The sequence below is a fragment of the Temnothorax americanus genome, unplaced genomic scaffold, assembly GCF_048541705.1.
Source record: "Temnothorax americanus isolate GAGA-0224 unplaced genomic scaffold, ASM4854170v1 Scaffold12, whole genome shotgun sequence".
Taxonomy (NCBI): Eukaryota; Metazoa; Arthropoda; class Insecta; order Hymenoptera; family Formicidae; genus Temnothorax; species Temnothorax americanus.
Genome location: NW_027509253.1, coordinates 1880607 through 1902785, shown reverse-complemented (window position 1 = coordinate 1902785; position 22179 = coordinate 1880607). Strand labels below are relative to the sequence as shown.

The following is a 22179-nucleotide window of genomic DNA, read 5'->3' as shown; positions in this document are numbered from 1 at the left end:
TTATCAGCGCACGATGGGACGGGAGAATGCAATACATAAAAACGATAAATTAATACTTCGCGCTTCGTTGAAACTTTCTTTAGATAATCAAGATACGAGTACAACCAATATTAATTATCGCAACGCTGAACAACAGCCTGTGCCACGCGCGACGCGGTACGCGTGCGATTGAGGTTATGTTCTATCTACAAAGTGGAAAGGAAAACGTGTCGGTACACCCGCGTACGCCGCTTATCGCTCGCTCCTTTCCCGACTTTGTTGATCGTCGACGTGGAGGAACAACTCCGAGAATAATGCGATCGACCTGACGAAGCGCGAGACTGACACGACGCGGACGTAAATTCCGTAGGTATCGAATTATATTATGAAAATCATAATATTAACTTACATTTTATTATTGCAGTTTTATTTATTTAAGCAAAACTTTATATAAGTTCTTGTTAGAAATTAATTTGTAAGTGAGTAAGATTCAAACCGATGAGAATTTGTTTGTATTTAATAATTCTGTTTAAGGATAATTATAATAGACTGAAAAATTGAGAACATTAGAGATCTGATCTAAAATATAACTAAAGTTATAAGTGTCTGTAGAGTTTCGAAACACAAATATATCGAGATATTCTCAGGAAATTAAAAAATTCGGAGATTTGGGAGTCTAAAAAGTTGACGATCTAAACCTTGATCTTTTTATAGCTTTGGTAAGGAAGACGGAACCGCCGGGGTCAGCGTGATCCGAGCAACGACGGACTCGCCGATGTCACCACCGGCAAGTGTGTCGATACCTCTGACCAAACAGCTACACAAAAGCTGACAAAAGCAACATTGCCGCGTCGAAGAGCCTCATCCTGAACAGCTGGTCGCAGCGCAGCGCCACGAAGGACAGAAAACCAGATTTCCATGGTAGAATCAATAGCGACGGTGTAGACCCCCCTTCGTCTTAAAGCGATGCTGTATCCTAATTTGAAGGACGTTGGAAGGTAACCCAGAGAGACCATCCTAGAAGGCTAATGGATAAAAGAGACGGGGTGCGCACCGTGTGGGGACGCCATATGTGACAATGTGATATTAATCACATTAGATATATTAATAAATTTATTCAACGACATTATATTCGTGACTATATAGTGTTCGACAAGTTATAATTAATAGTAAGAAATGCATTTTAAGAAAGTCATGTAAGTTTCAAGATTGCATTATTTAATATAGAGAAATAGTCTGCGAAAGTAATTGCATTCTTTATTAGCCAGAATATTTTCTCATCTTTGACCGTCTTTTTATGCAATCTCAAATAATGCAAATAAATTAATCGCTCAGAAACTTATGACTTAAAATTAAAATATTTGTATTATGTTCTTAGATTTTTGAATGTAGCGCCAGCTTATTCACCTCTTGTCGCGTGATCTATTTTTAGTTTGCCATTTCCGGATCTAGATCAGGGCGGCGCTGACGCTGACACAATTGTCCCTGTCCCATTCTTTCGAAAGTGCGTGATGTGGACTTGTGTGGACTTTGTATTTTGCAAACAGAGCGAAAACACGCGAGAAGACGAATGACACAAATAAAAACAGATAAAAATGGAATGACGTAAAGAAAAACAATTATTGCGAAGGACGGCAGGGATGGGAAGGGATCCAGTGTCCTTCGTTCGTCTTATTTGATTCGTTAACATTGCCGATGGTTGTAAATCGTCGGCAAAACGCGACGAAATTGTAACCATCGTAACTGTAAAGCCCGTATCAGACTATCGACTGCGAAGACCGACCCGACTGCCGATCGCGACTGCCGACTCACATTTAGCCAATAGACCATGGTCTATTGGCTAGATGTGAGTCGGCAGTCATGGTCTATTGGCTAGATGCTAGATGTGAGTCGGCAGTCGCGATCGGCAGTCGGGTCGGCCTTCGCAGTCGGTAGTCTGATACGGGCTTAACGAGAAAAGACGACGGCCGGTGCGAACGAGCGGCGACGCGAGTTGACACTGTAATAAGAGGGTGAGTTATGACACTTTATGACTTTCTTTTCTTTTGCTATTGTCGCGGAGTCGCGACAAGCGACAGTGCCGGCGCGCACTTTGCGGAACTAACCTCAAAATCGGCCAGTTGGAGTAACAACTGGTAACAACCAGAAAAGAATCGCCATATGAAACGTCCGCACGTATATGTACATACGTGTTCCAGCAGCGGGTTTCTCCGAGAAATTCCGACGAGACTTTGTCAGTTGTTCTCTTTGTCGACTCATCATTAATCGTATTTATCACGTGTACTATTTTCTATTATTTTCGATATTGCGCGAGATCCGTAAGATCTTTGAGGCGCATTTCTCTGCGCTCTTGCCGTTCGAGACACGTATTTTTAGATTCCGAATGGAGCAGATAGAAGAACGAAGGGGACAAAATGTAGAAAAATGCGGATAAAACGAGCTTATACTTTTATTTTGTGTTTTAAGAATTAAAGGTGCAAGGGATACAGAACTAACAATAACAACAACGCACTTTAAATGTACTAGTCGTAATGCTTGTAATGCTTATACTAACACATATCCTATTATTAATTCTATATTGTTTATATTATATAATTATATTATAAATTTATTTTTATTCCCCAGCTTTGTAGAGCCTGTGTTCCATTACTGCACGATTCTATCATATACATTTTATCCTTGTGCGAGTCAGTTTCACATAAAATGTCGTCTTAACAAAGACACGCTCTTTGTGTGTGTAGTAAGATATACAATATGTAACAAGATGGTGTGACGTACCTTGACGCGGGACAACCGTAACTTTCAGGCGCGATACGAGCCAAAGGGGCAAGGACTATAACTAGCAGGAAGAATACTGAATGAATTGTAAGAACTGATACTGCGTGCGAAGAAAAGAGTAATTTGCAGTCCTCGAGGGGTTTTGAATTGTTTTACGCAACACGATGGAGAGGAAGGAGAAGAATTTTTCTCCAAAGCAGCCGGAGACATTGCGATACAAGTACGATGAGAGTACCGATCTGTCGTCTAGCATGCCATTACTATTTGAAAGGCACTTTGCGATCTCGGACGTGCAACGAGACACGCAGACGTTACCCGAGCCGGGGTCTATGTTCGCGGAACCGCCGTGGCAGTTGGACCAATTGCAGAGGATGAAGAGAGTTCTGAACGAGGTGAAGAGCCGCCTGAATAACTTCAATCTCGTCAAATGGCAGCAGCACACGAGCCGGATGAACGAAGCGAGCGACATCGTGCGCGCGGTGAAGGAGAGAACACAGGGGGAACTTGTGACTCAAGCGTGGTGCAAGTTCTACGAGATCGCCGGCAACTATTCTCTGGTGCCGTTGAACGAGATCTGCCGCGATGACGGTAAGAACTTCAGGTCCGTGCACGTTTGCGAGGCGCCGGGCGCGTTTGTGACCGCTTTGAACCATTGGCTGAAGACGAACGCGCCCGATGTACGGTGGGACTGGCTGGCTACCACCTTGAACCCCTACTGCGAGGGAAATTCGTACGACAGTATGGTCGCGGACGATAGGTTTATCAGGCATACTCTGAGGCATTGGTGCTTCGGCGACGACGACACGGGCGATATCATGGATCTGAGAAACTTGGACGCTCTGGTGGAGAAGTCCGAGTCCGCCGCCGACGACGGAGGACGGATTCTGTTGGTCACCGCGGACGGCAGTGTGGACTGCACGGACGTGCCTGGAGAGCAGGAGAGCGCCGTGGCGCAATTGCACCTGTGCGAGACAGTGGCCTGCATGCACCTTCTGGAGAAAGGCGGTAACTTCCTGCTGAAGCTCTTCACTCTATTCGAGCACCAATCCGTGTGCCTGATGTATCTGTTATCTTGCGCCTTCCATCAAGTTAGCGTGACGAAGCCAGCTAGCAGCAAAGGAGGAAACTCGGAAATGTATGTCGTCTGCATGAATTTCAAGGGCAGGGATTACGTAGCGCCGTATTTGCCTATACTCAGGCATCATTATGGCAACGTGCCGCCTGCGAATGCGATGTTCAGCCTGCGGGATATTCCGGACGATTTTTTACGGAGGATCGAGCAGTGCAGCGAATTCTTCAAGTACCATCAATGCCGGGTCATAATGGATAACATAAAGACGTTTCGCTCGAGGGAGAATTATTCCGGCGCAGCACGATTTGTCAGGGGACTAATCAGTTTCAAATATCTCGAAGATTGCAAATTAAAAAAAATAGATCCTGCGAACGAGATAGTCGGCCGGGAGATAATCGAGAGGAACAACAATCAATTTATGAATAAAAAATTGCACGTCGATTCCTACAACGAGCGTTGCAAGAGGCAAAAATTAGGGCCGCAAGAGCGTTTGTTGCAGATATGGGACAATGCGAAAGAGATCGAAGAGCCGTCAGAAAAATTCTACGTTGTAAGCAAATTTTTCAATTACGTTTCTAAAATGACACAATGTTAGTCTTTATAAATTAAAAAGCATATATATTAGTTGTGGTAACTTTTACCACAACTTAAAAAGAAGTTGCATTTTTCATAAAATAATCGTGAAAAAATTGAGATGGAGAAGCGAAAGAAACAAAATATTTTAATTTTATAATAATATTTAACAAATTACTTTGCAGTAATTTGTTCATAGAAACTTATAAATTACTGCAGTTTAAAAAATGAATTTTTTACTATATCTGAGAAAAGATCGTGGATACATTTAGAACGTGATAATTTTACTTTTATAGTGGCACCTACAGGCATTACCGGAAGCTTTAGAGATACAAACAGGAAAGTTGTTTAATAAAGTACGCAGTTCGCGTTTTTGCGACTTGCAAATTCTGCAAATATTAATCAAAATTGACAACGTAATGCAAGATATGCGCACCACCGTCTGCTTTCCACCGGCGGAAATTACGAGAGAGTTCGCACAGCAGATCGATCGGTATCACGAGATACTGAGCTTCCAATTTGTTGAGGATTACGACAGTCATCGGACAATTGCCGAAATTTACGATCGATTAGAGAAACTCCAATCCGAGCAAACACTCATTCTTGTCGGTTACCCTTTGCTAACGCAGTTAAATATTGGTCTCCTGTATCTCTTGGGAAATACCTTTAACAAGATTATCGTAGAAGTTCATGATAACGAAGGCTATCGTCTTAAATTGGAGACTTATCGGCGCAATGAGAAAGTACTGAATTGTTTACGTGAAATTTTGACAGCGTCGTATAACGCACGCCAAGAAAATAAGGCAATTTGGTCGATAATGCCTATGAAAGTTTTATATGGTAAGATTCATGGACGCATAAATGAAAAGACGTTGATTTTATCTATTTTGATAACGTATTTCATACAAATATATCCTCGTTAAGTTAATATATCCTCGTTTTATACAAGGTATTTAGTAATAGGCACATTTTAGTGAACAAAACAATATTTTTTGTTAAAAGTTAAATGATTTTTTCTTCTTTATTTGATATACAATTATTTCTAGAAGATTGATATACATGTGTTGGACTTAATTAATTTAGTCATAGTCCTCTGTTGAGACTTTCAGTATCTATAACTCCGTAATGATTAAACGTTCCGTCGACGGAAAACCATTTCGGTCTTGAACAAAGAATATTGTCACTCGCATAAAAATAATGCATCTATTGCTCTACGCTTGGTAGACCTTTGACGACGCATTTTCTTTCTAGAATGCGACCAGTTTCCTGCGATGATGCTACTTAATCATCTGATGATCAAACTATACGTTCGTCACGTTATCAATACGATAGGCGATAAAAACCTATAACAATGTGGGAATTATATACTTGATATATGATGATTGTATATAAAATTATAAATAATTATATGTGTATATGTATATAAAATTATAATTGTGGATTGTGAATGATAAATGGGAATATGTAAAAAAAAGTATTGTCCTCTAAGTACACTTAATCAATTGTGGATAATATATATTTGTGAATAAATATATATATGTGAACACAGAGCTTTGTAAAATACGCATTGTGAAAAAGTCATAAATAGGAAATAGACTGCATGCATGAGAAGATAGAACGTAAAACGAAAATGGTAATATATGTTTGTGTATAATTATTAGAGATTATAAGAATTCGTTCACCGAAAAAGAGAATCGTATATCTTACTTTTTTAAATATAATTTCAATTTCTCTGTTCTTTGTGAATCAAAGTGAAGAAACACTGTCTACCGAAATTCTATATTATTTTATTTAAAAAACGAAAAAAATTCGTTAATTTTGCTTCTGTTTGTCGTAATGACTCAACTCTGCTTTCTTTTGATTCTTGTTTCCCGCGATAATTTTGAGCGGTGATAACTTAATTGTACGGTAAATAACACAGACTAACAAATACTTTCAGATCCAAGGCATTTGTGGAACGTGCTTGTTTTATAAGAGGGATGAACACTCTCTCTCTATTTTGGAATCATATTTAATACATAGAACAGTGATTCTGCCTTTCTAAGAAAAGGACGTATACCACGGGTTATTCATGGGACTAACAAAACAGTGCGGTGCAAAGGCCCAACGACTGTTTTGACACGTATCAAAACAGTGTAAAACCCAGCGTCGCGCTTTAGACATCGCCGCACACAAAGATGAGATTCGACATTCTCAAGAGTTGCACCCGTTCGCTGTGTACCGTACAACGCACGCCTCAGGTATGCATTGTCGGTGCAGGTCCAGCGGGCTTTTATGCAGCTCAACGATTGCTGAAGGTAATAACAATAGATGAATTATGTTATAATTAATGATAGCGTTAGTTTTATTAATTCCTCTGTACGTAATGTATATTCTGTAATGTTATAAGTCAATATAAGCAATTTGTATGTTTGTAACAATTGTCTGCTAAATAATTGCTGTAAATATCCCACGCAAAATAAGGAAATGAAGATGAACCTGCGCGTAATTAATTAACAGGATTCAAGCACCGTGAAAATTGATATACTGGACAAACTACCCATTCCCTTTGGTCTGATACGCTACGGAGTTGCCCCGGATCATCCGGAAGTGAAGAACGTCCTTAATACGTTTCATAAAATCGCGACTAATCCACGTGTTGAATTCATAGGCAATGTTAAAGTTGGCACGGACGTTACTATTCAAGACCTGCGAGAGAACTATGACGCTGTATTGCTGGTACGTATCTGGTATTTCATTTCTTTAATTCGTAACTTTATGAGATCTAAGTTGCTTTAATTATGATTTATATTAAATTATACATTATTTTAATTATTATAATAATATAAAAGGAGAAAAGGATTGATTTTTATAATCGTCAATAAAAAATATTCAAATACTTCAAACATACTAAAAATATCGAGATTATAAATTTCTAGCAACTATATTTTACCTTTATGGCTGCATTCGAGGAGCGCGCTATTAGCGCTATTGCATCATTCTGTCTTTATCGCTCATCAGGTGTAAAACAAGGATAGAATAAGCAAATAGCGCTAGTAGCGCGCTCCCCGAATCCAGCCTATACATTCTTTATTTATTGTGTATTTTTAATTAAATAAGTGTTGTAATGATTAGTTTTTTAATGAGCAACAATTAATCATTCATCATTTCTAATTGTTTATTCCAATTGGCGTATGATAAATCTTTGTTTAATTATGAATTATTTCTTTACTTTTTTTATTCCAGGCTTATGGCGCTCAATTTGATCGATTGCTCAATGTACCTGGTGAAAATTTAAACAATGTGATATCGGCCCGAAATTTTGTTGGTTGGTACAATGGAACGCCGGAAGATAAAAATCTGAAGATTAATTTGGATGTAGAGGAAGCAGTTATCATAGGTCAAGGCAACGTGGCAATAGACGTCGCGAGGATTCTTTTGACGCCGGTCGACAAGCTAAAGGTACTACCTGATCTCTAACTTTCATTTTAAATTAGAAATTTTCTATCAGTAATATGGACGACGATGCTAAATAACATTAAAAGAGTTTGAAAGATTTGGATTATATAATTTTAAAAATATTTTTTAATTTTGTCAATTGAAAAATCTCTTTTTTTACCTCAGGGTACCGACATCACGTCGTACGCCTTGGAGACCTTATGTCGTAGTAAAGTGCGAAGAGTCTCCATGGTCGGGCGAAGAGGACCTTTGCAGGCCGCATTTACAACCGCGGAACTGCGCGAGATTCTCAAGCTGGAGGGCTGCAAAACTGTCTGGCGAGAGCAAGACTTCGAAAACGTACGGACGATTGTTCCGACCCTAGACAGAGCCCGGAAACGACAAGCGGAGCTCATACTGAAGTCTTTAGAAGAATCCAAGCGCGACTCGGCGCACGCTAAAGAGCTGCATCCAATCTTCCTGCGCAGTCCCGTCGAGTTTCACGGCGACAGCGAATTGGAGAGCATCCGATTTGTCGTCAATCGTTTGCGAGGAGAGACGATACGAGATCAGGTAGCCGAGATGACCGACGAATTCGAGGTGATCCCATGCGGTCTGGGTCTGCGCAGCATCGGTTACAAGGCCGTCCAAATAGATAGCTCGGTACCATTTAATTCCGCGAAGGGATACGTGGAGAACGTTGATGGTAAGGTCGAAGGAAACCTGTACGCCGCAGGATGGGCAGCGACTGGTCCAACTGGCGTTCTCCTGGCGACCATGACAAACGCGTTCCAAGTCGCTAGACTGATACACAACGAATTGACGTCCTCGAACACGACGGGGATGAGCCGGCGGGGCTGGACCGCTCTGAGAGACATCCCAACGATGAAAGAGGTCCAAACTGTGTCCTACGAAGGCTGGCAGAAGATTGATCGCGTCGAACAAGAGCGCGGCAAGCAGCGGGAGAAAGTGCGGGAGAAGATGGTCGACGTGGAGGAAATGCTGCAAATCGCTGGAAATTGAGATTGGAAGGATATTTAAAGAATATATGAAAAATTCAAACATTATACATAGATGACGGACTGATCCAATCGGTCCAATCTATTTTTTTTTTCTTTTTTTTTTTATTACTTTAAAATTCAATTTGGAAATTGATTTTCTCCGAGTTCTGTTTTAACAAACTTGTTTAAACCATTGCGTCTAACTCTCCAATCTCTTCAATTAATGACTAAGGCTGTGGGTTGCTGCAAATGTTTGTAATAAATAACGAAATATATATTTTTTTTTGGTTTTTTGTTATACTTTTACAGTAGTGTGTGAAGGTACAGATCAGATTATATCTGATCAGAGAAGTTCCAGTGTATAAATAATTGATAGAGCGTATTTTATGAATAAATATAAATATTATATAAGTACACGTTTTTTTATACTGGTTGTTTATCTTTGTATTATCAGACTAATTAATCAGAAAAGAATTTCTAGGAGAGAGAAAGAGAGAGAGAGAGAGAGAAAGAAACAGTTGATAATGTACAATAATTTATTTTTGCAAAAACTTTTTTAATATACCTCTGTGATTTAATTCTGGAACCATGCGAGTTCGACAACGGTATGAGTCTTAAACAGAACGTCGTTCGAAAAATATCTTTACAAAATAGATTTGCTTTATTGCAATTAGTTTTAAACGTATGAGAATTGGCCTTTGTGTGTAATATAATTTGTTTTACGTTTTGATATATATAAAAGGGTTGTACACACATTCCGTGTGTATTTAAAAATATCGTGGGTCTCTCTGCCGTAACACAAAATCACACTGTGGAACCAGAATCTAATCTATATATAATCTCCCTGAGACACGCAAATACACGAACGCTCACGTATATATATTTGTATAGTATCAAACAAAATAACACAGCTCACAGATCAAGCTGGCTAGTAGATACGGTAGATACAAACTGTATACTCGATTATACATTAATGAACATCTCGTTTTTTTTTGCTAGTGTCGTTGAACAAGTAGAGTAATTCGCTTAGCCGACCAGAGACAGAGGAGAGTAAATCTTTCTGCTATATTCGTTGAAAAGCCATTGACTATAAGTTTTTCGGTTTGCAACTACGGAGAAATGAAATTCACATATTTATTTGAAAACCGAGTAACTGGCATAGCACAACTTTGTTTTATCGAGTCGACAGTCGCATACGCAAAATTAATACATTAAATCGCGTTTTGAAATCTACACGATCATTGTTCTACCGTTCTTCATAAACGTAATTATCATATCACGCTCTCTTACACATTTTGCCGATTGCAACTACACATTTTTGGTTTACAAACCTAATTATTAGATTAGAATAAATTTAATCATTAGATTATAATAACTAATTATGAAGGCGCGAAAATCGCTTTATATTTGGCTCGTACTCTATTGGGACCAGCGTTCAAAAGAAGCTTTTACTCGAACTAAACGCTTCGAACGAGAGGGGGGGGGATTGATGTAGTTAGAAATAAAATCAAAATGTTTGCTCAGAAAAAGGTAAAATAGTATAGGTAAGACCTTCTTTTTAAAATAATTTCATATTTTTAATTTTTATATGACTTTTTTTAACTTGCAAATGAACCTTCCAAAAGGAAAGCATAAAATCGCTTTATAAAGCTTTTTGATTCATATTTTCATACATATATTTTCACTTTGATGATTTTGCCCTGATTGCATTTGCCCAAAAATTTACCGATTATTTAATTTTATTATAACTCAAAAAAATCGTTTTACGACTTTAATAATAATTTAACAATATTTTTCATCAGCTGCCTATATTAAATGACTAATTCAACGATCACATTGATACGCATCTTTTTTTCCTCTGCAGCATCAATTTCACTCAATTTTAAAATGTTTATAATTATGTAACTAAATAAAATAAACAGCGAGGCTTGCACTTAATATTAATCAAATTGTCTCCTTGTACACACATCTCTTTCACTCGCTACATCTTTTTACATATTCTAATAAAAATAATGCTCACTCATAATAAACTTCGTCTCTCCTGCTTCCTATCTTTTCATTGGATTTTATCAAAGTAAAGTAACGTATATAATATATCACAATAATTCCTCCGCTTTTTTGTAGATGCTACACTGATAAGTTTCTTCGCGACGTGATATTAAAAATAACTTAATGATATTAAAAAATCGTGTAAAAACAGTTAAATCTACATTATCTGAGTTTTATTTTCAGAAGTCTTTTCACAAGTTTCTATCTATGAATTTCGATAAATCGCTATATTGAAGAAAAATATACCATTTCTTGATCAACACGCAACAACGTTAAACACGTTATTCACGAAATCTACTTAAAAAAAAAAAAAGACAAAAAAGCTGGAGATTGTTTTGGCCGGCGCAAGATTCGTTTACGTTGTGGTAAAGGGATAATTTGGGCAGAGTGGCAGGAGCAGATCGTCCATATTTGGTAGAACGACTAGTTTGTCGAATTCCCTGAGCAGCTTCTTCTCAATCCAGTTGCTCACATATACAATGTTGACAGTCCTTTCGCCGAGAGTTGGTTGCACAGTGAGGGCGATTTTCGGCACTGTCTTGAAACCGTACCAAAGCCGATCGGAGGGTGGCGGAGGGATGTTCATCAAGAGGCAGCCCTCGATGCCGGATACGCTGACCATGAAGCGGATCTCCGTGTTAGAAACACCCTCCATCGCTCTTCGTACGTAAGACAATTCTGTAGCCTGCGGTGAAGAAGATGGATGGTTTAATTAGCGCGAGCTCTTTGTTTTCTTAGTTATTAATAGTGACAGATCATCACAGCTTAGTTGAATATAATTATAGACGTGTCACTTACGTGTCGGAAATACTTATTGGCTCTCAGCTTGTCGACCATGCTAAGAAACTTCTTGCCAGAAGACTGTATTGGTCTGTAATACGCAAAAAAAACCCTATTAATTCTATCATTAGCAATTTCATTATGATACATTTATATATTTTTAAGACGGAAAATTTTTACAAATTTATTTGACCGATGAAAAACATACATGTTGTGATATTTTATAGATTTTTTAATGTTAAAGGGAGATTTTATATTTATATAAGATATATTAAATATATATCTATAACCACATACGATCTAAACAGACGCAAAAAGCGGGACAATACAAATTGGAGCTGATTTAAATTAGGAATTCGCGCTTACGTGGTCTCTTTAGATGCGACGCTCGACGTGAGGTTTCCCATATCTTCGTCTTCGGTGGATGTCTCTGGGCTATCTTCTACATCGCTATCGAATATCGGTGATCTGGTAGGAACAGGTTTCTCATCAACCTGGATATCACCGGGAACGCTGCTCGCACGTGTCAGCTTCATTAGATTCAGCTTTGTCTCTACAGTCATTGTCACGCTACCCTTATAGGTGATGTTTAAATCGAACCAGAGCCCCCGCTCATCGAGCGTCGGCTTAGAGATTTTATGAATCATCGGGGCATCCTGTCCGATTACCATTTCCGTCACAAGGAGGCTCTCCATGAAGTACGGAAGCTTTATGTTAGAGAGTTTACGTTGTATTCTGTCCTGAATGAGATTGATCGTCTCCGGACAGCTATGCATATCGAATAGCAGTCGGCCTAAAAGACAATTTATCCAAAGGACATCGTTCTCCCTTGGAGAACCCTCGGGATCCACCTAAAAATTAATCCCTCGATTAGGATAATAAGGATTTTGGCGTTAATTCGATTGCAACATTGCTTACGTTCAGGTACTTGCTCATATAGGTACTGTAAGTGACTTCGGGAGACGCCTCTGGCGACTTTGTTTCTGCCGCATCTGGCTGCGCGGAGTTTCCATTCGCACAGGAATCATTCACGGAACAAATTGAGTGTCGTTTTCTCGAAAGAGACGCCGCTGATGTCAATCTGCGAAACCTGAAAAAATCCTTCACTGAGATACGCTAATAATCGAAAAAAAAGCAATTCCAAATTATATTTTAGCAATTAAAAAGTTCAATTAGAATCTTTGTTATTTAAATTGATTTGAGAGGTATTTTAGAAGAGACGTTACCAGTCTTCTTTCTCTCGGTCGGCGCGTGCGAACACATAAAGTTTGCACTTGTTAGCCTCCTCGTTGTCGCGGCAGTCCTCGTAAATACTCCTGATGGACTTGGATTGCGAAAGATCGTCGTCGTCTTCATCTTCGTCGATCTTAAACTCGTCCTCCTCATTATCCTTGAAATAATCCAATCTGGAATCCTCATCCTCGCTTTTCGTTTCCTCGCCCAAGGTACTTTCCTCGACTTCTTCACTGACTCCTTCCATTTGGATAATTTTCTTTTCATCCTCGAGATACTCTTTTCCGAGGTCCGTCCAGTCGCTCAGACTCGTGCTGTCTACCAACGCTCCTTGATCCATCGTGACGCAAATTGGATATTTTTTACTCCATCTCCTGCGCGCAAAAAATATTTTTACTTCACGCGCGTGTACACACTTTACAAAAAGTATGAAATAATTATATACAACGTAGTCTCGCGCACCTTCTCCGAGTGAGTCCTTCTGGTAACAGCTCTATTCCTGCACCGACAAGATTGTACGCGCGTTTTCTGATAAACTTATATTTTCGTTTTGGCTCATCCCACACTGCCCTCTTCGGTACTTTCATTCTCGTCTCCATAACACGCAGCACTCCGCCTTCTAGACTGAAGAAAACCGACTTCGTACGTGCTACGTGATAGTTGTGAGGATCGTAGGCGTATGGCAGCTCGTTCAACCATCCTTCGTATCTCTCTTGGACTGCGTGCTCCTCCGCCGCCGGTATCTCTAATACTGGAACTACTACAGGTACGGGTTTCTTATCTAACGGCGTCGCCAGAATTTCCCGTATCCTCCGCGCTAGCTTGTACACCACTACTGTGACGAAGACTCCTACGGAAAAGCCCACCAAGTGGGCGGGCAATGGAATGAGAAAGTAGAAAGCGAGCACGAGAACCAGCAGCGCAGCTAACTGCTTCGTCAACTGTTGAAAGACGTGATCCTTCACGCGAGAGAGCAACGCGCCGAATGTCACTTCTTTCGTACGTACGTATCCACCGCGACTGGCGTCGTTCTCCTTGTCCTCGGCGCGAAAATCATCCCGCGACTCGAAGGGGAACGGCTCGGGAACGAGGTCGGAAAACTCGGCGGCCTCCACGCCGCTCTCCACGCTGTCGTCCAGAGAATTTTTCGTCTTCAGGCCAGTTCTCACGTGCGAGAAGCCCACGAATCTCGCGGCGTTGCCCTTACCGCGAGCAAAATCTTTCTCCTGCTTGTCGTTGACGTTTTCATCGGTCGGCGTGACATCTCCCAGATCCTCCGAGTCGCTGACGCTGGAATTACGCTCCTTGTTATGCCTCCTCTTCTTCTTCTTCTTCTTCCGGTCGCTCTTCATCTCGGATATCTTCTCCTCGAACGTCTTCGTGATCTTCCCCTTGATCTCGGACAGCACTTTCCACGGATCCGAGGACGGCGGGGTACCCTCGGACGCGTTATCGTCGTTCTCCAGCCCTTGGCCATTCTCGCTGCTCTTGGAGGGGCTCGACGGTATCCTCTTGTCGGACTCCGGGGTGAGACGCCTCTCGTCGTCGGAGGAGCTCGGATAGAGCTCCTCCAGCTCGTCGTCATTGGCCCGGTAGTGGATCACCGGTACCGATGTAGTAATCGGTTTGCCTGCGGCAGGAAAAAAAATATATAAGAGCCAGTCGAAACACTCGTTCGACACTCGAATATTTTGGAACTTGTGTACGCCATCAATACGCAATTGTTCAAGAAAGGTATAGGCGCTTCGCTAACACACCTTTTAACATCCCCAGGGTGATCTTCCCCGGGCTGTATTTGCTAGCCATCGCTACTCGCCCGGAGGAACAGCGGTCGTCGTATCAGGAGCTTATCGACAACGACATCGGCATCGGTGCTCCGCCGCGATCGGGAGAGCCAACCGGGATCTCGGACGTCTTATTCACGAGAAGATCGTCCGAAGTAGCGGTGTCATCCTAAACGATTGAGCGTGCGTCACGGTGCATCGGTCACCGTCGTTCTTCCGGCGACTAATAATAATGATAATTAACAATCACGTCGCTCCGACCACTCGACACATCTGATAAGTACCTTCCAAGGACTCGACGCTCTCTCGCGCTTCGCGCTGCAGGCTGCAGCCACAAATGTATACGCATACGCAGCACGCAACTCTTCCGTCGGCGTCTTTGATGTATTTGACGTTAGTGTTGGTCGAAATGGAGTGCGCGTGCGCGAAATAAGTAATAAGTCGCCCAGTCTCTCTCACTCGCTCTTCTATTTTTGCATCAAATTAATTTAAATTTGAAAATAAAGGTGCGTTGTGTGTGTGTGTGTGTGTTTATAATGCAGTGAAAAACGAGAAAAATTAGAGAATATATAAAATTACATAAATGTTGAGGAATATAAATATAAATATTACAGTCTAGTAGTATATAAACAAGTTTAGAGACTATGTTAAGAATATAAACACGTGCCGATATCTCTGGTCTTCGTTATCGAAGTGCTGGGCCTTTACTCAATTTAGTACTTACAATAAGTTAAGGAAATCGATATTTCGAAATTATGTAAATTGTATTAACGCTCAATTGTTGTATAAGTTATATGACTCTCCGTCGAATTCAGATTCGTTATGAACAACTTTTCATTATGTACACAACGCATTATGTATTAAAAGTACAGAGTATGGACAGAGAGATGCATAATTTTTCTTCATTTCCAAATATCTTTATTTTTATACACATATATGTTTTATCATACCGATATAAGAACAGTTATATTCCAATCGGTATTGGAATTTATATAAAATACTTTTATTTATTAAATCTATATAAAATTGTCATAATTGTGTAATCAATATAAACAAAAAATATGTTCAACTCTGCGGCGAGTCGATGTACTCGTCCAATAAAATTCCAATGTACCTAGCATCCTAATCACTGCGCGCACTTTCTCTTGGCAACAGATTCTAACGCGCGGAATGTAGCTCCCGTATTAACTTCAAGAACGAACGTATTCGTAATTAAATTACAGACGAATTGAAGGGATTCAAGCTTCAAGGAAAATACAAATACGCAATAGAATCATAATATCAAATATATTTTATTTCAATAAAATTCTAACACGTTATATAAAACGTACGTAATAAAACGAGAAAATGATGGTTACGAAATAGGAAGTGAGAAAAAGAAGAAATGAGACTTACGAAAAGGAAATTTTTACGGGAAAGTGTGCGATGCATGGGATATTCTATATATATGTAACGGTTTCTCTACTCTCTAGAACAAGTATTAAGGCAAAGTGTGCTTTCTGTTTCTTCGTGCACGTTCCTCCACGTTCCTCTTAATACAACAAATAATATCACAGTTCGGAGATCGACAATCTGACAGTACGCGGTATGTACACAAAGAATGATGTTCCCTATATACAAAGGTATCCTCGTACAAACGGCTAGACCGCCAGTTTTCTATTCGGTATTGCTCTAACAGTGATTTCCAATTTCGTAACGGCGATACTGTACTCATATATATCTATTGTGCATCGTGCACGTTCCTTTATGGCTTTCCGCAGAAAATCACCTTAAAATCGCATTCGCTAACTGTGGAGGACGCAGGGCGCGTTGTCCATATCGCGTACAATCTCCTCCCACGCCTCCAATCTGGGCGCGCACACCAGGGTGAGATCTCCGAGACGTCGTTTGGCCATTATCACAAATTCGCCGAGGCCGTGTCGCGCGTCGCACGCCATCGGTACTCTCACGCGTATGCTCTTCTTCAGAGATGCCGTTACGTCGATTTCGTTACCCTGTAAATAAGCGTTATAATTTTGTAATTGGACTTACACGTAAGTTAAGCAGAGTATTAAAAAAAACCAAAGGCAAAGCGTGCCTTTCGTCTTATATAAAAGGTTTACCTCGGCTTCCTGTGGTACGTAGCGCAGAATCTTGGTGGCCCTGAGTATCAGCTCGGCAGTGTCCATCTCGAAGTTCTGCTCGACGGCGGTGACGGTGCCTTCGGCGACCAGGTCGCTCTGACAGTAAGCCTTGGCTAGCTCCTCCATGGAGCAGGGTCTGCACTCCTCCTCCTCGTCCGGCACGCGCAGCGTGCCACCCTTCACGGAATTTGGCTCCAAGTCGTACTGCAGTTTGACCTTGGCGCTTTTGAAGGAATAATCGTCCTCCGCTTCCATGTAAAGCGCGGCCGTACGCTTCCGCGAGCGGAAGCACCGGTGCGAGAGTACGTGCTTGCCGTCGGACGGGGAGTAGACCTGTCTCAGCTTGCCGCCAGCCTCCAGGAAGACCCGCACAGGCCCGGAAATCTTGACGCAGGCACGGAAACCGAGGTAGCCGGAAGAATTGGTCTCCGAGAACGAGACCGGGAAGGAGAGGACCACCCTCAAAGCATCACGCGGATAACTCCACAGCACCGTTCCCCGGGCACAGCGCAGATACACCGGTCGGACACCACCGCCTTCTCCTCCTCCGCTGTGCGAAATATTTAATTTTAATTAATCGTATCTGTTTTTATAAATACAGAATGCTTGAAAAAAATGTTAACGCTTATGCGGAAGTGATTTCTTTTTAGACAAACAGAACTGATGACGCGAGATATCACGGTAACAGATATTTTGTCTTCAAAGTTTTCGCCATCTCATTGTCTCAACGCATTTATCTTGAAACCTTTTCCAGGTGGTCGGGGTCTCCAGAGCCCTGAGGCATACTTCTTTGGGTATTGGCGCAAACACATATTCCGTCAGACATTTTACCTCGCATTTTACACATCGATGGAGAACAAGCAGAGACTGTTTGAAGACAAAATACATTTGTTACCGCAATATCTCGCGTTGTCAGTTTTGTTTCCCTAACAAAGTCATTAATATTTTTTTTCAAGCATTCTGTATAATATTATAATAAGAAAGAAAGAGAAAAAGAGAGAGAGCATACTGTTTGAAAATTATAAAAAAAGAAAAAAATAACTTATATATATTAATGCAATGCCACACACACGTTTGGTTGAAGAAGGTTGAAATTATATCAAGCATCAAATATTATTTTGTACCGTTATTAAAGATACAAAATATTAAAAGCTAGTCTATTTTACAAGATATACAAAAAAGTGAAGATTACAGCTGACATTGTACTTTCAGAACGATTTATTTCCAGCTGCGGCCGAAGATCGGAGTCATAGCGGCCACTTGTTACGGCACTGACTTGTGAAAGTTCATGAAACGCAGAGAGAGAGAGAGAGAGAGAGAGAGAAAGAGAGAGAGAGAGAGAGAGAGAGAGAGAGAGAGAGAGAGAGAGAGAGAGAGAGAGAGAGAGAGAGAGAGAGAGAGAGAGAGAGAGAGAGAGAGACTGTGTCACAATCACAATGAAAAATACGAACCTTCCGGACCAGTCGCACTGATCCGCGGCGGTATGCTCGTAGGCGGACACGCTGGAGATGAAAACGAGAACCGCGATTGCCGCGCGTACCATTTTTTCTCTTCTTTTCTCTCTTGTCGACGTTCTCTTTACACGTTCGTCGGCCCGGTACGCGACGCGCGTCACATCTTCGACGCCTCGGGCGCGCTGTCCTCCGTGGAAATAAAGTCGCGATTTCGAGCCCGCATTCAAATTAAGTACTCGCAGGATATTCCCGTGGGCGTTCGCGAGGCATCTCAGGATTTTCTAATCGCTCGAAGAGCTCCCGGGGGTACCCGAGATTCTTCCGGAGGGCACGCTCGCGCGATGTCTCGACACCAGCGGTGCCAGCACCAACAACAGCAGCAACAGCAGCAGCAGCAGCAGCAAACTTTCTTTCCTTCGGTACCTTTCCAGATGGTCCAGAGCACCTCCCTCGTCGCACAGCGCAACGTTAAGCCACTCGAATCCCTCGAACCTGTTGCTCGTTGGGGAAAAAAGGCACGCGGAAGATGGGCAAGGTGGTTCCCTATATGGCGGTCAATCCCGCCGTAGAAACAACGCTTGCGGAAGAATGTAAACAATCTCGGAGATCCCCGTCCGGCGATATTTCCTCTCGCGGATTCTCACCGCGCGCCGCGCATCCTCCGCAACTCGACGACGACGCCGCGCGACCGACGAGCGTCCCGTGATCCGGGGGGCACGTCCCACGAAGAACGAGAGATCTAATAACGCGTGACTCACGGAGCACAGTGCGACGCGTCCTCCGTTTTCTTCGGGGGCCTCGGGGGGTCACCAATCCGGTCCACCGCACACCGCACACCGCACCGCGCGCGAGAGCACTTCCTCTCCACTATTCCGATTCCGAGATATTTATCATTCCCCATTCCCTCTCCCCCCTCCCCAGAGATCCTCCCACTTCTCCGCCGGTCTAACGGCACATGCGCAGAGAACGAGAACGCGCGGGGTTTCCTTTCCGCTTCTGTTTTGTGTGTTGTGTCTACGCGCGAACCCCGAACGTCCAGGGCGAACGGCGAACGTTCACCGCGGTTACGAGTTACGAGATCGCTCGGACCCGGACGCCCGCTAGTGTGCCCCCCACTAGGCCCCGAGCGACGCGTTAGCACACACTTTATTCAATCTATTTCAGGCAAAATATTATTCTACAACGTAAAAATTATTTATTAATGGTCTTTTTACGTCGTTACGAAGCTTTGCGATGCGTTATACTATTTTTTGATAATCATAAAAATAAAAAAATTGTTAACATTGTTTTGACTTCGGCCTTTCATCATGGAATTACCTTAAAATTAAGATTTTTGTCATTCTCTGACATTTCACGCTAATTTGAATTTAAATTTTGACATTTTATATTAAAAAAAGATCGATAAAAGCGATCGCTGTTTTACCGACCGTCAATGATTACCGACGGCGCGCCGCAATTATCGACGTGAAAGTCTTTACAACAGCTTCGAGTTTGTCTACGGGAGTTTTGACATCGCTGAAGCGGCGCTGAGTGCGCGCATCAAAAAGCCAATAATTGCTTGTTTCTTTGTTACGATTGTCATGTTTACATTTCCTAATCGGAAGTAGTATCGTTCGCGAACGGCTCGGCTCGAAATATGGCCAAGACTAAAACGATTAGCAAAGGATGCCCGAAATGCGAGCAGCAGGTATTCAATTCTCATCGCGTGTTGTAAATTGTACATGTATTTTTTAATATTTCACACACACACACACACAAACATGTGTTTACAATATGTCTCGTATAATTATAATATGTCTCATTTTGTAATGTAACGTTCCACACCTGCCACGAGGCACTAGTTTCCATTTTTACTATTTATAAATACTATGTATCTTTATAATCTTTATATTTTATTCAATTTTGTCGTAAAATAAAATTTAATGTAATGTGCAGATTATCGAAATGAGATGTGAGAAATCATTTTTTTTTTTTTTTTTTTTTTCCCAGAAAAATATGTTGCATGAACGCATTCTCCGCATTTTGATTTATTATAATTGAATAAGAAAAATGGCAGTTATCGAATTATTATATATTTATGTTTATAATTTACTATTTTTTAACAATTTTATTAATAATACATTATTTTAATAATACATTATTATATGAGAATCTTGTAGATTTTATATTATTTTATATTTATACTTGACATATCAAATTAATTATATATAAATTGTGTACCAAATTGAAAATATGGCGATTAACAGATTTGGTATGTTTCTCTTTTGCGATAAGGTACCCGTTGCCTGCAAAGCATGTCCCTGTGGACATTCTTTTTTCAACGCACGGCGCAACTCTATCAAAAGTAGTCCACCCAGCCCTGACAGCGGGGTGATGAAGACTAGAAGAACAAATCGCGTTAAACGCGAGAAGCCAAATTATTATGACGCCTTGGAATATGACAAGCAGATGAAGAAAAGTGCCAAGGTAGAAAATAGAACCATTACCTTTCAACCCTTTTAGAAACATATAGATTTATTAGATCCCAATCTTGTTTCAGTTTAATTATTGCTACACGCAAAATATTAATATTTGCATAATTTTCTTAATATGTATACCAATATATATTTTTTGAAAGAATATTTGATATTCTTATAATGCATACACGTAGCTAACTGTAAAAGCAACTCTGTTCTTTCAGATCAGACGGACCACGGACAATGCGAATGATATCGATTGTCGACAGTTGAACAAAAAAAAGAAACGGAAAGCAAAGGGAAAGGGCAAGAGTGGCAGCAGCAGTGGCATGGGCGACGACGATGACGAAATGGACGGGATCAATGGATTATCTCCCGAGAAGCAGCTCACTTGCTCCCTCATATTACAGGAACTGAACAACAAGATGAGAGTGGTGGCTTGGAAACCTACGTGAAATCTGCGATAAATATAGACGCATGTATCCCTTTGACGATCTCAATGACCATTAGTCCGACGTGATTGCTTTATTACGCACGTTGGTGAGATAAAAATGAAATGAACTTACGCATTACGGTGCACCGCATACATTGATCCTATATACATGGTATTGAAAATTAAAGTTACCGAGTTTACATCGAGTTTCACGTCTCCATACAGAGACAACTGCCATGAAAATCTCCGATCGATGTAATTTTTCATAGCACTCTTATGTGCTATTTTTTTTTCTCTTCATTGTGATTAAGACTTGTGATGTCATTTCGAAGCTTCTGCATACGGAATATGTAAACTTGCAATTGAATTGTGCGTTACACTTGTACTATTTGTACTCCACCATTTAGCGCTGAATATAATCGTCAGATTTTCAGGATTGTTCTTGGAATTCTGACAGAGTGGTCGTGGACAACGCAGATAATCATTGCATGAGACTTTTGCGATCGGACTGCCATATATAGCGCTTAGAATCCAAATACGGATTTTACACTTTAACAAATTAAAATCTTTCGAGATTACTCGTAGCAATCATATTTATACATATCTACACATACCTATTTAAAGATTAAGAAACAGAAATACGTAAAAGCTATAACTCAACGTGTAAATATATAGGTTTATTGTGAAAAGATTTATATATATATATATATATATATATATATATACACAATATATATATATATTGTAAAAAATTTATATTATAGATTATATTTATCGTTTTTTAAATGTCGTGCATACCTATTCAAAACATCAATTTATTATACTTTTCTATGTAGTAGTCATCATCCTTTTAGTTATACATACGTATACGATGTTCATATTTAAGAACATTGAATTAATAAAAAGTGATTTTTTGTATATAACTGTAATAATAATATGTAAAATGTAAATAATAAATATAGGAACCTTCTTGAAGATCGCTTATTTAATACATTTACTATTCGTGAGATATTTATGACTCGTGAACATTCTTGTGAGGCATATGTA

At 40.6% G+C, this 22179-nt stretch overlaps 4 protein-coding genes across 9 annotated transcripts; 2 read left to right on the top strand and 2 right to left on the bottom strand.

Annotated features, from left to right (window-relative positions):
• The first annotated feature begins 2 nt into the window (after positions 1-2).
• Positions 3-10377, top strand: Dare (NADPH:adrenodoxin oxidoreductase, mitochondrial). Of its 5 annotated transcripts, none has more exons than XR_013255808.1 (8): positions 3-345; positions 694-977; positions 1412-1584; positions 1863-1991; positions 2786-4379; positions 4699-5242; positions 5654-6035; positions 6342-6564. XR_013255808.1 is itself a non-coding variant. In XM_077398848.1 (7 exons), exons 4-7 carry the CDS (start codon positions 6580-6582, stop codon positions 8840-8842), a joined length of 1392 nt encoding a protein of 463 aa, XP_077254974.1. In that variant the 5' UTR covers positions 1451-1584; positions 1863-1991; positions 5654-6035; positions 6342-6579; the 3' UTR covers positions 8843-10377. The 5 variants fall into 5 exon arrangements, 2 of the variants coding, with proteins under 2 accessions (XP_077254974.1, XP_077254973.1); XR_013255807.1 differs by having other exon boundaries at positions 694-1148; XM_077398848.1 differs by lacking the exons at positions 3-345; positions 694-977; positions 2786-4379; positions 4699-5242 and adding exons at positions 6902-7120; positions 7628-7843; positions 8006-10377 and having other exon boundaries at positions 1451-1584; positions 6342-6699.
• Positions 10378-10743: 366 nt separating this feature from the next.
• LOC143893452 (testis-expressed protein 2) lies at positions 10744-15087 on the bottom strand. Of its 2 annotated transcripts, XM_077398846.1 has the most exons (8): positions 14951-15087; positions 14640-14889; positions 13345-14512; positions 12876-13256; positions 12568-12739; positions 12016-12500; positions 11668-11740; positions 10744-11554 (listed from the first exon to the last, which is right to left on the bottom strand). In XM_077398846.1, exons 2-8 carry the CDS (start codon positions 14686-14688, stop codon positions 11225-11227), a joined length of 2658 nt encoding a protein of 885 aa, XP_077254972.1. In that variant the 5' UTR covers positions 14689-14889; positions 14951-15087; the 3' UTR covers positions 10744-11224. The 2 variants fall into 2 exon arrangements, with proteins under 2 accessions (XP_077254972.1, XP_077254971.1); XM_077398845.1 differs by having other exon boundaries at positions 14640-15055.
• An 852-nt stretch (positions 15088-15939) lies between these two features.
• On the bottom strand, positions 15940-19134 carry Metrn (meteorin). Its single transcript, XM_077398853.1, has 3 exons — positions 18241-19134; positions 16769-17339; positions 15940-16660 (listed from the first exon to the last, which is right to left on the bottom strand). Exons 1-3 carry the CDS (start codon positions 18330-18332, stop codon positions 16451-16453), a joined length of 873 nt encoding a protein of 290 aa, XP_077254979.1. The 5' UTR covers positions 18333-19134; the 3' UTR covers positions 15940-16450.
• Positions 19135-19766: 632 nt separating this feature from the next.
• LOC143908908 (uncharacterized) lies at positions 19767-22107 on the top strand. The gene is made up of 3 exons (XM_077426754.1): positions 19767-19930; positions 20518-20709; positions 20924-22107. Exons 1-3 carry the CDS (start codon positions 19880-19882, stop codon positions 21152-21154), a joined length of 474 nt encoding a protein of 157 aa, XP_077282880.1. The 5' UTR covers positions 19767-19879; the 3' UTR covers positions 21155-22107.
• Positions 22108-22179: the final 72 nt, after the last annotated feature.

What these genes read in the sequence shown, in the direction of transcription:
- Metrn (XM_077398853.1), bottom strand. Translation starts at nt 18,332, where the DNA reads ATGGTACGCGCGGCAATCGCGGTTCTCGTTTTCATCTCCAGCGTGTCC. An exon ending in CAGTGCGACTGGTCCGGAAG is followed by an intron (nt 17,340 to 18,240) that starts GTTCGTATTTTT and finishes TATTTCGCACAG; the next exon opens with CGGAGGAGGAGAAGGCGGTG. An exon ending in ACGTACCACAGGAAGCCGAG is followed by an intron (nt 16,661 to 16,768) that starts GTAAACCTTTTA and finishes GCTTATTTACAG; the next exon opens with GGTAACGAAATCGACGTAAC.
- LOC143893452 (XM_077398846.1), bottom strand. Translation starts at nt 14,688, where the DNA reads ATGGCTAGCAAATACAGCCCGGGGAAGATCACCCTGGGGATGTTAAAA. An exon ending in GACCGAGAGAAAGAAGACTG is followed by an intron (nt 12,740 to 12,875) that starts GTAACGTCTCTT and finishes GGATTTTTTCAG; the next exon opens with GTTTCGCAGATTGACATCAG. An exon ending in GTCGCATCTAAAGAGACCAC is followed by an intron (nt 11,741 to 12,015) that starts GTAAGCGCGAAT and finishes TGCGTATTACAG; the next exon opens with ACCAATACAGTCTTCTGGCA.
- Dare (XM_077398847.1), top strand. Translation starts at nt 6,580, where the DNA reads ATGAGATTCGACATTCTCAAGAGTTGCACCCGTTCGCTGTGTACCGTA. An exon ending in CAGCTCAACGATTGCTGAAG is followed by an intron (nt 6,700 to 6,901) that starts GTAATAACAATA and finishes ATTAATTAACAG; the next exon opens with GATTCAAGCACCGTGAAAAT. An exon ending in CGCCGGTCGACAAGCTAAAG is followed by an intron (nt 7,844 to 8,005) that starts GTACTACCTGAT and finishes TTTTTACCTCAG; the next exon opens with GGTACCGACATCACGTCGTA.
- LOC143908908 (XM_077426754.1), top strand. Translation starts at nt 19,880, where the DNA reads ATGGCCAAGACTAAAACGATTAGCAAAGGATGCCCGAAATGCGAGCAG. An exon ending in GCCCGAAATGCGAGCAGCAG is followed by an intron (nt 19,931 to 20,517) that starts GTATTCAATTCT and finishes TTTTGCGATAAG; the next exon opens with GTACCCGTTGCCTGCAAAGC. An exon ending in AGATGAAGAAAAGTGCCAAG is followed by an intron (nt 20,710 to 20,923) that starts GTAGAAAATAGA and finishes CTGTTCTTTCAG; the next exon opens with ATCAGACGGACCACGGACAA.